General features: G+C 42.4%; 1 protein-coding gene across 1 annotated transcript in view; it reads right to left on the reverse strand.

Annotated features, from left to right (window-relative positions):
• KDSR (3-ketodihydrosphingosine reductase) overlaps nucleotides 1–14531 on the reverse strand; it is a 53952-nt gene that overhangs the window by 31530 nt on the left and 7891 nt on the right. Inside the window, exons 3-5 of the mRNA XM_082258293.1 lie at nucleotides 3558–3614; nucleotides 1958–2023; nucleotides 749–844 (exon numbers count right to left, since the gene is read on the reverse strand). Coding sequence (XP_082114419.1) covers nucleotides 749–844; nucleotides 1958–2023; nucleotides 3558–3614 — 219 coding nt within the window. The remainder of the gene's footprint in view (nucleotides 1–748; nucleotides 845–1957; nucleotides 2024–3557; nucleotides 3615–14531) is intronic.

Here is a 14531-nt window from a genome sequence, read left to right on the forward strand (position 1 = left end):
TGTCCGCACTTATCACTTTTTACCAGCATTTGCTCTTATAAAGCCCTATATGCTTTCATATCGATCTTATCTATCTATCTATATATATATATATATATATATATATATATATATATATATATATATATATATATATATATAATACACTCTTCAATATAATACACTCTTCAAATGTGCTTCAAAATGCATGGTTTTCCCTTTTAGGAACAAAAAAATAAATGACGTTATGCTGTTGGGTTGGTACAATAATGCTATTGGGCTGGTATGAAATTATTTCCAGGGCTGGTTTTTATTCCCAGTCTGGCCCTGGTAAGACTTTGCCTAGAAAACAAAGGCAGCTTTTTCAAACCTTCAACAGAGGTACATTAAAGTTGTACTGGTACATAGGGAAGCTCGAATTCAGAAACCCCTGCTATCTTTGATCAGTGTATGGAAAGCTTAAGGCATTTATCACAACAACATCTGTCCATCAGATAATTTTCTCTGACTTCTTGCTTTGGCGACACCTAGCAATTTGGATTTCTCCATGCTCAGCAGGAACAATAAAGCATGAATCTCTTCCACTGGGAGCACAGATTGCAATAAAAACTGACCAAAAAAAGGTTTCTTTCTATACACTAAAAAGTGACAACAAAAAAATAAATAAATAAAGACAAACACACAACATGCATTTTTTTAAAATAAAAATGCACAATATGGGGCTACTGGCCAGCATACAACCAATTAAACAAAAAGACCACATACTTACAGCAAATTTACCGATTTCTATTTCTTCAAATCGTCCCGCAATTGCCATGCCAGCACAATTCACCAACATATCAACTGGTCCTAGTTTTTCCTGAGCCTAAATGAAAACAATTATTTTCTGCATACTTAATAACATTTTCTTAATTTGTGTTTAAACCCTGCTTATTTATACACCGGAAAAAACGAAAAAAAAACAAGTGCAATTAAAAAATAAATTGCAGGTAACCCCCTACACAGAAGAAAAGACTGGTTCACAGATGCGCTTCCCCTCCACCCCCCTAGTGCATTGTGACTGGTCTTGTACAAGACCCCTGTAGAGTTCTGTAGGCAACCTGTAATGGGTGTGCATTGATTACAGTGGTAGGATTGGTAACCAAGGCACCAACATCACCATATCCAAAAGTAAACCCCAAGTCAAGTTGGGACTTTAAAGGTGGAGTTAGTTGGTGAACCTATGGGGTCCCACCAATAATGTGAAGCACAGCAATGTCACCATTACATTCAATTAGGTACTTTCTGGATCCGAAAAGGTTTTAGGTGCACCAAAATTGGATTTACATCCTTTGCAGTTGAAGAGAAAAAAAAAAAGTGTAAAATCTGAAAAATCTGTAGGGTGACCTTACACTGGACCCCCTCCCCATCCCCTCGGGTCCTGCTGTACCAGAGTCCCGCGATTCTGCTGCACCAGTCCGGGGGATTTAAAATCCTCATGGCTTGCTCTCCTCTTTGCAGTGCTGACAGGATGGGCCAAACAGATTCTGGTTGGTCAGCACTGTCCATGTAAAGCTGCTGACCATATAGAATGCCTCATCTGTACATGCTGAGAGGTATGGATAGTAGATTAAGCCGCAGGGATTTCAAACCCTTGGACCAGTGAAGTGTCTTGTCGGTTCTTGTAAGGGGGGGGGGGGAATCATGGGACTCCGGTACAGCAAGCGGGGGGGGGGGGGGTGTTAGGGTAAAATGTGAACTTAGACTTTAAACTTTTTGTCAACATAGGTATTAAATATACATTAAAAACAGAAAATAGAAACAGATCCATATATGTGGTGACCCTAAAAAGGTTGATGAGAAAATTGGCCAAATTGCAGTTTTTTTTTTTTTTTTTTAAAAACCCAGATCCAATTTAGGAATAATAGTCACTATTTTTAGGGAGGACATTCCATTTACCAAAGAACCCATTGTAATTGTCAAGTCAAATGGAACATACCTGTTTTATGACATTTTCCACTTGTCTATACTCTTTGGATACATCAACTGAGATACATAATACCACCTAGTAAAAGAGGAAGAAAAGAAGCATGCCAATAACAAATCAGTGTGCTAAAAGCACTTCTCTTTTCGGAACACAATCTTGGAAGACTTACAACTGCACATATTAAAGCATGGGTGAGTTTCATCACAAATAATATACATGTCCTCCCTAGCATGGAGATATTACACGTCAAAACATTTTTCACTGTAGAGGTGCGCAGAGGCCCAAAATCCATGTAGCACCTTCAAGCGATAAAGTCTGCTATAAGGCTTACCTGTAGGTACAGTGAAAATCTAAACGTGCACCTATTCCCAGATTTTCACATTTGTAGCACCCGGTGACATCGGAGCATGGATGGCAAACCCAAGTACACCGTCTATTCAGAGTGCTGTGCAGTGATTGTGCGCATCCACGGGAGTGACGTGGGCGAGGGGGGGGGGGCTCAAGGATGGGAGGCGGCATCAGTTTTTTTTAAGCAAGTCAGTCATAACGTGCTAGTATCTGGTGCATGCTAGCACGATGACTTACCCGCAGGGGCCTTTCTAAATGATTTCAGGGTTTTGAGGACCTTAAAAATAAATACTGCATCTGATTTCCCGATCACCCACCCTGAACTGCCAGGACCGCAGAAACAGTCACAAAATACCCATATTTTGTAAAATAGACCCTCCAAAAGTATTACAGGCATAGTAGGTCTAAGGATCAAAATTTTGAAACAAGATTTAAAAAAAAAAAAAAAAACACACACCACACACACCCATCTGAAAGGTGTCTAATAAGTGCACTTTTGGATATTAATATACACCAAGCTCAGTTTTCAACTCTTTTGTATAAGGCACAGTAGAAAGACATGAGCGTGTAAAAAAGGCAGATCAATATCAAAACAATATTGACTTCAGAGCAAACAAATCCCCGCTGAGCGGACAAATCTGCACATTATACAGGGGCCCCCGCTGGCCGTCATAGGCTTACTGCTTGATCCTTGAACTCTGCACCCCAATATGCATAGATCTCTACCGGTAAACAGACCCGCGCATAACGCATGGAGTGTTCGCCAGCAGAGAGGTCTAGAGTGAACGAGTCTACACATCTAAGGGAAGGTTTTCACTGCCAGTCATCTTTCCTCAATGCCGATTAGCCCATACACGCTCTAAAGAGCATATTGCAAGCGAACCGGCAACAGGAACCATAATGACAAGCTAAATAAAACACATCCTGAAAAATATGTCGACACTAGTCCTAATAAAATTTCCACAACAAAGGCATCGATCACAGAGCCAGCCGCTGCGCACAATAGAGGGCATGCATGAGTGGGAGTACAATTAAATACATACTCCCAGCTGCAGGAGTGAATTGTCTGTCCACTTCAATGCAACAGCAAAACAGCAAGTGGCTAAACTTGTCACAGCTCAACTGAAGCAGAGCAAAAACCTAAAATATATATTTTCCTTTCTTTCTCCAATATTCTGGAGTTGTGTCCAAGTGTCCTTTTCTCACAGTGCCAATAAAATACTCAGCTTATAGTTATTTCACAATCATTTCTTCATAGGCTTACCTGTTTGTCATTAATAGCATACTTTTCTATTTCCTTTTTGGCTTGAAGTAGTTTGCCCTGTAACAAGAAAAACAAGACAATCAACATGCACAGAAAGACTCAGCCAGACATGGCTGTATTTCCTGAAGCAGATATTTAGTTGATAGGCAAGAGGTCAGTACAGTTCAATAAACATATTTGTGAATACAGGTTGAAGTCCACCAGCATGCATATCTATTATTCAAGATACAGCTGACCTGTCTGGACTGAAGCAATGCTCCCTAAACACACAAGCATATATGTACAGTGGGTACGGAAAGTATTCAGACCCCCTTAAATTTTTCACTCTTTGTTATATTGCAGCCATTTGCTAAAATCATTTAAGTTCATTCTTCTTCCTTATGAATGTACACATAGCACCCCATACTGACAGAAAAACACAGAATTGTTGACATTGTTGCAGATTTATTAAAAAAGAAAAAAACTGAAATATCACATAGTCCTAAGTATTCAGACCCTTTGCTGTGACACTCATATTTAACTCAGGTGCTTTCCATTTCTTCTGATCATCCTTGAGATGGTTCTACACCTTCATTTGAGTCCAGCTGTGTTTGATTACACTGATTGGACTTGATTAGGAAAGCCACACACCTGTCTATATAAGACCTTCCAGATCACAATGCATGTCAGAGCAAATGAGAATCATGAGGTCAAAGGAACTGCCTGAAGAGCTCAGAGACAGAATTGTGGCAAGGCACAGATCTGGCCAAGGTTACAAAAAGATTTATGCTGCACTTAAGGTTCCTAAGAGCACAGGGGCCTCCATAACCCTCAAATGGAAGACGTTTGGGACGACCAGAACCCTTCCTAGAGCTGGCCGTCCGGCCAAACTGAGCTATCGGGGGAGAAGAGCCTTGGTGAGAGAGGTAAAGAAGAACCCAAAGATCACTGTGGCTGAGCTCCAGAGATGCAGTCAGGAGATGGGAGAAAGTTGTAGAAAGTCAACCATCACTGCAGCCCTCCACCAGTCGGGGCTTTATGGCAGAGTGGCCCGACGGAAGCCTCTCCTCAGTGTAAGACACATGAAAGCCTGCATGGAGTTTGCTAAAAAACACCTGAAGGACTCCAAGATGGTGAGAAATAAGATTCTCTGGTCTGATGAGACCAAAATAGAACTTTTTGGCCTTAATTCTAAGCGGTATGTGTGGAGAAAACCAGGCACTGCTCATCACCTGTCCAATACAGTCCCAACAGTGAAGCATGGTGGTGGCAGCATCATGCTGTGGGGGTGTTTTTCAGCTGCAGGGACAGGACGACCGGTTGCAATCGAGGGAAAGATGAATGCGGCCAAGTACAGGGATATCCTGGACAAAAACCTTCTCCAGAGTGCTCTGGACCTCAGACTGGGCCGAAGGTTTACCTTCCAACAAGACAATGACCCTAAGCACACAGCTAAAATAACGAAGGAGTGGCTTCACAACAACTCCGTGACTGTTCTTGAATGGCCCAGCCAGAGCCCTGACTTAAACCCAATTGAGCATCTCTGGAGAGACCTAAAAATGGCTGTCCACCAACGTTTACCATCCAACCTGACAGAACTGGAGAGGATCTGCAAGGAGGAATGGCAGAGGATCCCAAATCCAGGTGTGAAAGACTTGTTGCATCTTTCCCAAAAAGACTCCTCGCTGTATTAGATCAAAAGGGGGCTTCTACTAAATACTGAGCAAAGGGTCTGAATACTTAGGACCATGTGATATTTCAGTTTTTCCTTTTTTAATAAATCTGCAACAATGTCAAAATTCTGTGTTTTTCTGTCAGTATGGGGTGCTATGTGTACATTCATGAGGAAGAAGAATGAACTTAAATGATTTTAGCAAATGGCTGCAATATAACAAAGAGTGAAAAATTTAAGGGGGTCTGAATACTTTCCGTACCCACTGTATATTTCATTCATATTAGTAAAAGGCAAGCAAGTAAAACAAAATCGTTTTTCATTTTACATTGGATATATCATGCAAAATTAATCAATGTTCCTTTGATAAGACTTAATATTTTGATGGTTTGCAGAGGGAAGATAACTGATATGCTTTGGAGAGAGGAGAGGAAGAGGAGGAGAGGAGGAGAGGGAGAGATGCAATTAGAGAGACACACACACACACACACACACACACACACCTACTTAAGTAGGGTATATATACACACAAAGTTTATATTTGTTCACCAGCACTCAACTCCTTTAGTAAAGTAGCCCAAATCTCTAGAAAACATCTTTTCAGCCAGAGCCAGTGAGAAGCTATTATTGAATTGCCCTCTTTGCAGTGGTTTCAATCACAAGAGGATATCAGATTATTGAAATGGACTGTTCTTACACCTTTTAAAATGGAAATTTATTATGGTCTTTTTTTTGTCCCTTACTTTGGCCCCGCCAACATTGTAGCCAAGACCAGAATGACATGTCCAAGGTCCTGCAGCCTCCGTGGAAACTCATGTCACATCTCCCAGGAGGATGGCAGAAAAGACACACAGCGGGCAGGAGGGCATGCCTGGCACATACTTAGGAACCGGCTTCCTGCACCCAGAATGAATAACCAGCTGAAGAGGACCAAGATGGCAGCATGGGCAAAAACACCACATCACAGAAGAATGGTGGGTTTGATCTGCAGGTGAATATGTATTTTGAAGATAACCCAGCAACACAGGTAAAGTCCCGTACACACGATATGAAAATCGGAAGGAAAATTTAGTCCGAAGAACGATCTGCAGATTTTCAGATTGTTAGTATAGTGCTTTTGACGGCCAATTACGGATTTTCGGACGACAAAAACTGGATGTGCAGGCTATAAAAAAAAGAAAAAAATCAACACGTCCGATTTTCATTTAATTACTACAGTTTTCCTCTGAAAAAAAATCGTAACAGCAAGACTAGACATGCTCAGAAACGAAAGAACACATACAAAACAAAACAATTCAACACGTGACCTCACTTCTGAAGTTGAATTCTGTCGTACGGGAAGTTTCGTATGAAAGTAACCTCTTCATTTTCGACATTAGACTAGCATACAACAAAAAACGGACGACAGATCATAATCTGATCGTGTCTACAAGGCTTAAGAGGGGAAAAATACATTTGAGGAATTAACACCCACTTTAACTTGACAAACAAGTGAAAAGAATTAGGTGGCAAACTGCTAAGTAGTGGGTAAGTCTTTACAATTGGTGGCTAGTGTATACATGACTTCTGGAAGTGGTTAGGATCAATCTGTGCTGTATTTTCTTCAAAAATGTGAATGCACTACAGAAAAAAAAAAAAAAAAGAAAGAAGGTATTGGAGAACTGGAGAAAGGGCCGATAAGGGCAACTAAACTTAAAAGAGGCATGGAGAAGCTCTGCTTTGGAGAAAGTTACCTAAACAGAATTTTTTCTCTCTCAAGAAGCGGATAAAAAGGATAAATATGATCATCGTGTATAAATACATAGGAGGTCCATATACTGTAGAGATATTCACTTCCAGGTCATTGCAAAGGATAAGGGGGCACTCTTTACATCTGGGAGGAAAATATTTAACCTAAAATACAGAAAGGCTTTTTCACAGAAAGAGCTGTGAAGATGTGGAATGGTCTCCCTCAGGAGTGACCAGTGCAGTTAATGGTCTTCCTAAAAAGTATTCCTAAATGCCCAGAAAATAAAAAAGGATATTAACAATTATAAGTAAAAGCACCAGAGAGTGTGGATTCAGGGATTCACATCATATCTCCCAGGAGGCTGCACGACTAGGCATAGGCACAGCAGCCAGAGGGAGAGCAGGTCAGATAAATCGGGAACTGGCGGCCTCAACCTGGAAGAGGCAGCTAACTGAAGAAGACCAAGATAGCCAGACAGTACCTGGGCTTTGTCACCCTAACAGCGGATCAATGCTGGACTGACAAATAAAGTGACTAATTTGCCTACCTAAAAATATAATGTTAAGCACATAATGCTTTCATTTACTATGCAGTTTTCATAAATACCCTGCTCATGCTCGATTACAAGTTGACAATATGGACAAAAAATACATTTTTGTATGAAAAATCTCTTCATGTTGTTAAATGTGTCCATCTGATAAATTTCCTTGATACTTTGGGGCTTCTCCCTTGCCCATTAATTTGATTTTCCATATCTAAGGACTACAAATACCATGGAATCCTTCATAGTTTAGAAGGCAGTGCATATTCAGTTTTAGTCAGTGTTGATTTGTGGATTTGTAAACATACAAGACAGCAAGCGCACTTTCAGTCAAGGGGAGTATTTCCAAAAATCAAAAGTGCAATACAGTGATGGTCTGGAAATAGAAGTGCCATGCCCATAAAAGTGCCATGCCCATAATCTATGTTCACGTTACTCTCCAACAAAAAATACCATAAAATATCTTAATTGTGCTAGAACGGTCAACTAGAGGGGTAAGGAATTAAAAGTAAGAGAAAGGAAAGGAGACGGCCTGAGAAAGTACATTAGGTAGGGGATGGGTAGACAGGAGTCGATCTTTCCCCAGACAGAGTAGCCCAATGAAGCAAGCAGATGAATAAGAGCAAGGGTCAAAGTTTCTAAAAGAATAAATGTTAATTAAATCCAAGGTTTACAGATCCAGTCAAATTTACGTAATTTGTCCTTAGGGATCGTAGACATCTTTTCACTGAAGAGGTATTATGCCATTTTATTCTTCACCTGTATTATCAATTGGGTAAAGGGTATCAAGCTTTGCCTTGAACTTGTTTTTCTGCTGTATAAAAGGAAAGCAAAGAAGAAGGCTAAAAATTGGATATTTGTACATTACTTCATGTTGGATAATTGAGTTTGCTATTTGGTTGCGAACACTAGGGGGAATCCACAACACTGCTTCTACTGAGAGGGGGATCAATTCCTTGAACTTCCAGAGAAAACCAAAGTGGTAGAGCTGCTAACAGATGGTAGAGGTTGAACAAAAGAACATAAAAAAGTGTTCAAACCAGTTGGGACTTTATATGAGGTGTACAGAGTAATAAGAGTGATGCGCCAGATACAAAAAAAAAAAAAATCAGTGATAATAAGAATGAAAGTATGAATCAAAAACAATTTATGTGCTTAAACAGTGACATGTGCTAAATGATCCATAAAGAAGTGTCCATAAAGTGTCCATCAATTAATGCAGGTGTCCAAGGTGTCAGAAAATTAAAAAAAAAAAAAAAAAAAAAACACAATGTGTGAATCCCTCCACCAGGTGAAATGGTCTCTCACCTCAACTCAGGACCCAAACGCAAACGCGTCAGCAACAGCATGTAATCAACAATGCAGACACAGATCAGACTGGGGGGGGGGGGGGGGGGAGGAATCTCTCCAGCCTCTCACCTCCGGATATAAATCAGGCATATGCAAAGGGACAAAATGAAAGAAGAATCTAGTGCTCTCTGTAAGGTTGCCCACAATTTTATTAATGTATAGTGGCTGTACTCACATTTAGAGAGCACTCAGCAGTGCTAGCTCATAAGGCAGAAACACAACGGCAACAGGGAGATGCACAGCGTCGGGTTCGCAGGCTCCACCCCCTACGTGTGACCAGTTTACGGATCATAATAATGATAATACATAAAAATGTGTTGGTAAAACACAAGAAAAGCAAATATCCCCCCCCCCCTCTCTTTTTAATTTAGATTTAGGGATGGAGGTGTGATACCAGTGGGTTATTCTTTCAATTTTCCTTCTCAACATGTTTATTCTAATTTTATATCTTTGTTTTTTACAAATATACCTAAATTATGATAATTTGGGTTGTTCCCACATTTGGGTCCACCCATAATTGTTTTCTTCAGTTATTGTGTGACTGGGGTTGCGGTGTTCTCCTTGGTCTGTCCATCTTTGGGAACTGCGATGCGCCCTGGCCGCTTCTGCTTCCCTCCCCCTCCGCCTTGACCCACGTGATTGGGGTGGAGGCAGGGGACTCGGTCGCGGCGCATCGGCACCACGCCTTCCGTGCGGGATGTGACGTCATTGGTGGTGTCGGCGTCCCGACACGTGTTGTCCACTGGCATTCATTTGAGGGAGGTTATGCTGGGCGGCTCATACCTGCCTGGCGGCTTCCCAATGCTTAGGCATCTGTGTAGGGTGCTCTTTTCTTCTCATCCACACTTTTTGCACATCACTCTTGTAGTATGGAATATATGGTCACACTAGTAAGTACTCTTTTACTCTGCTAATGAAGTTCTCTCTTATAACACTACTTTTGGTGGTAGTTATTTAATCGCACTTTGACCTTTTCTTTCCTGTTGCATTGTTATATGGCTATTCTCTATGTTTATGCAATTTTATTTGATGGTGATATTTCACATCTATTCACATATAGATTTGGCTCATATATTTCACTTGGGTTTGTTTTTATGCACACATACACTTGAATATTTCTGTGTTCTTCTCCTTCTGTATTTTGGTTTGGGGTCTCACTCAACCTCACTCGTATAATATTATGTTTCTTCTTACAATATGCATCCAACCTTTGATATTCTTATAGAATCTCATCTGAATAGTGAGTTGAGGTTTTTGAGACCCCCTCTATGGAGACCCTAATCCTATATACAGGCTTTATGCTCCTGCTTGATGCATGGCTTCGCTCCCTCAGTTCCCATTTTGGACTATTTGCAACCTAATAACAGTTGATACCCAACTGTAAGTTATACCTCTTATTAGAAATGTAGGTCTGTTTATCCATTGGATACACTGTTCATGTACATGTGTCCTCTTTAGATACTTGAATTGTGCCTGCTCCTGATGAAGTGACCTTTCACGAAACACGTTGAGCCCAAAAAGGAGGCAATTCTTACAATCGCAAGTTCCATTATGCATTCAACCATCTACTTTCCTGAATTTTTCAAATTATATATTCCCATCAATAATATTATTTGGACATTTTTTCATTGGACATTTTTTCATTACCCTTCATTATTGCTTATGGTTCTATTGTACCATTTAATCTTATTATGTCTATTTCAACTCATTGGTTTTTATCCAGATGTATTATTTTATTAATAATGGATGTTCTAACAAATATGTGATCTTATTTATATACCGTATATACTCGAGTATAAGCCGACCCAAGTATAAGCCAAGGCCCCTACTTTTACCACAAAAAGATGGGAAAAATCATTGACTCGAGTATAAGCCTAGGGTGAGAATGCAGGGCGGCGGGCATGGTACAGGAGAATGCAGGGTGACTGGCATGGTACAGGAGAATGCAGGGTGACTGGCATGGTGCAGGAGAATGCAGGGTGACTGGCATGGTGCAGGAGAATGCAGGGTGACTGGCATGGTGCAGGAGAATGCAGGGTGACTGGCATGGTACAAGAGGATCCGGGTTTGTGGGCATACTACAGGAGATGCAGTGCTGTGGGCATGGTACAGGTGGACCATGCCCGCAGCACTGCATCCCTTGTAGTGTGCCCGCAACCCTGCATAATGGCAGGTAGTGAAGCGGTTTCATTTACCTGTTCCAGAGGCGCCTTCATTTTAAAAATGGCGCCGCCCGGCGCCGACACGTCATTGCGCACGCGCCGCCGCCGTTCGTATACTTTCGGCTATTCCCGGCCTCTCCCGAGCGGCGGCAGTGCGTGCGCGGTGACATGTATGCGACGGGCGGCACCATTTTTAAAGCTTAAGCCCGTCAAAGCTGCCAGGGACTTTTTTTTTTCCCCTTGACTCGAGTATAAGCCGAGGGGGACATTTTCAGCACAAAAAAAATGTGCTGAAAAACCCTGCTTATACTCGAGTATATACGGTATTTGCTTTCCTTATGTTTACCAACACATTTTTATGTATTATTATTATCCGTAAACTGGTCACACCTCATATAAAGTCCCAACTGGTTTGAACACGTTTGTGTTCTTTTGTTCTTTCGCATATAGGGATGGAGACTCAATTGCACGAGTCTCATGTAAAGTCCCATAACTCCCCTCTTCCTACCCCCCCCCCTCTTCCCTCTCGTTTTAATTTAGATGGTAGAGGTTAATAGCTGAGGATTTGTGCTGGGATATAGTAGTTCACTATATGATGTACCAAGAGGCCAAATGCCTCTCCAGTGTGAGGACTTCATTGCCTCGGCTCAGGACCAGACTCCTTGTGCCAGATTATGATCCCAGTGGGCCCCCCATCCCCACAGGCTGGCATCTGTGGTCACTTTTCTTTCGATCACAAAGGACCATAGTAAGCCTTTTGACAAGACTGATTCCTCCACCACCAAAAAGTTTTTTTGACCCTGGTGGGGATCTTTACCTTGGTTTCTAGGGTTTCCGGACTGTGATCCCATACCTTCAGTAGGAAACTTTGGAGTGGCCAGAAATGGAGCCTCACCCATTGAATGGCTGGCATAGTTGAGGTTAGGGTCCCTAAGGCTGACATAACCTTTCTAACCGACATTTCTTGATTTGGCTGTAGCATAGCTACTACTTTCTGGACTTTGGTTTTTCCTCTCTTCTGGAAGGAAGATTCTTTGCTCTACTGAATTTATCTGGTAACCTAGAAATTGTACTAGCTGAGCTGGAGTAAAGTTTTACTTTTGAAGGTTCAAAACCCCGGGTTTCCAACTGGCTGCAGGCTTTGCAAAGGTCTTTTTGCAATCTTTCCCAGGAAGGAGCAAAGATGGAAGTTGTCCAGAAACGGGCGGATGAGACGAAAACTCCCGGATGGCTTCCTTACGAGAGATGGGAATAGAATCCCTGCTTCCGTTCCTCCGGTGATACTTGACTCACAACCCCCTGTCGCCTCAGGTCCTTTAACAGGTCCTTCATAGCCAGGGCTTTTCTTGTGTCTTTTGGAAGGTTTGTGACAATCTAACTTTCTGGAGGAGGATCCGAAAATTGTATTTGGTATCCCTGGGACAGCATGGCTAGAATATAATTATTTTCTGCCATGCCTGCCCAGTGGGGGGAGGAATTTTTGAATTCTTCCTCCCACTGGTAACGAGTCGTCATTGTGTTTTGTTGGTTGATGCAGGAGGGTGGAAAAAGGATGCATCCTCTGCCTTTACCCCTCTGCGACAACCAATTCTCTCTTTTCCCTTGGAGCTTGCCACCCTGTTCCTGAGCTCTTTAAAGGTCAAAAAAGCTGTTTAGCTGGTTGTTTTTTCTTCTTAACAGGGAATGATCTCTGTCGGCTGTCCTGTCTAGAACAGAGTAATAAATCAGGACCGAATAGTAGATCCCCTATAAATGGAATACCACAAAGCTTGCTTTTGGATGCTGCAGCCCCTGGACAGGACTCCAACCACAGAAGTCTTCTGGTGGAGTTAGCTAGGGGTGCAGATCTTGCTGATGCATCCGCAATGTAGGTTACAGCCGCTGACAGTCAAAAAAGAATCAAAGATCTCTTGTTTGGGCAAATCTGCGATATGTGCCTTGAGTTGATTTATCCAGTACTTAGATTTCAAGATACACAAGAAGTCACCATAGCTGGCTTGAGATAGTTCATGATGGATTGCCAAGCTTTTTTTAAGTTGTTGATCCATCCTTTTGTCCATGGGATCATTTAGTATTCCCATGTCCTCAAATGCCAGCAAGTTTAGGTACTTTATTCCAAAGTGCCTCTGGGTCTTTATAAAAAGGAAAACACCTTTATGGGCCTTTAGGAAAAAAGTTCTCTCTGGTTCTGCCCATTATTTTTTAATGGCCTCAGAGATTACTGAATGTACTGAAAAAGTGCAACCTTTAGGTTCACTCAGACCTGCATACATCCGATCATGCAGAGATAATGCTTTTTTCTCTTCTCCTAAGCCCAAGGTAACAAACTGCCTTTAACAATCAACTTGATCTAAAGAGGAGGAGGAATGTCTTTCTTGGGTAGGAGGGCCTACTTCAACCTTCACTGCAGGGATTAACGGTGAGCCCTGAGAGGATTGTGAGGTAGATGGCTGACTTAAGGATGGGCTTGTTAGCGAAGAGCGAAAGGATTGATTGGTAGCATCCAGCTCTTTAACAGATGCAATTAAGTCGCTACATGCAGCAGAAGTTTCCTCTTTAACCAGGGAGTCAATGCATATCAGAGTGTTTTCTTCCAACCCTCAGGTAACTTTGCTTTCAACGAAGGGCATTTCTTTTTACCCGCAGGTCAGAGCTCTTAGCCTGCCATAACGAGAAAAAAAAAAAAACACAAGACAAACCATCCCAGTGAGTCAACCCATTTCTCATCAGGGTCAACCCAGGTGCACAGGAAGCATATACAAAACTCTATGTGCCCAGACAGGCCCCAGCCACCGAGGGGAAGGAAGAAAGGAATGAAAGAGACCCCACAGTAATCAGGGAAGGATGACCAATCCACCCCTTACCTGGGCATTGCTGGTGCCTGTGCCACTTGCTGCCGCGACCGTGTCCATAGCGGTGTTGTAGTGGCTAGGAATGCCGGTTCTGGACTCCAATAATACCGCTGCGCCGGACCGGAACTAGGCACCAGATCCGCTCCTCCCCTCTCCCCCTGCGCTTTTTTCAAGGGAAGTGATGCCACGTGCCTGCTCCACGAACACCGCCCCTCGCCGGATGCCGGGCGAGTCTCCACTCAGCAACTTAAAAAAGTCAGCGGCACCTGTGCAACTAGACCAGAAAGTGGGTCCAGGAAAAGAGAAATGTCCACTGCCGGTCTGTGCCCCCGCCTAGGAGTGGAATCTATAAGCAGTACAGGCTTTCCCCGAGTATCGAAGAGGGAGAAGGAGCCCATCCAACAGGTTGTGGGGTATGGGAGGAACGGACTCTCAAAGAAAAACAGATATGGTGGAGCAGAAAGCCTGGTCTCTCAGGACAGCACCTAAGAGCGCCTGTCTCCCCACTAGGCATTCCTCGGCTGGAGGAAACAAAAACTGATGAGCTGGGGGGAGAAGTCTCTTTAAAGTTTGGTGGAAATGGTGTTTCCTGTTGGCAAGTGGGAGGAGCCATCTCTCTGGTGCAGTCCTGAAAGATGTGAAGGGAAAAAAGATTTTTTGTCTTATTTGAGGTCTAAAATTGCCCAGAT

This window comes from Pelophylax lessonae, assembly GCF_965119305.1.
Source record: "Pelophylax lessonae genome assembly, chromosome: 5".
NCBI classification, from domain to species: domain Eukaryota; kingdom Metazoa; phylum Chordata; class Amphibia; order Anura; family Ranidae; genus Pelophylax; species Pelophylax lessonae.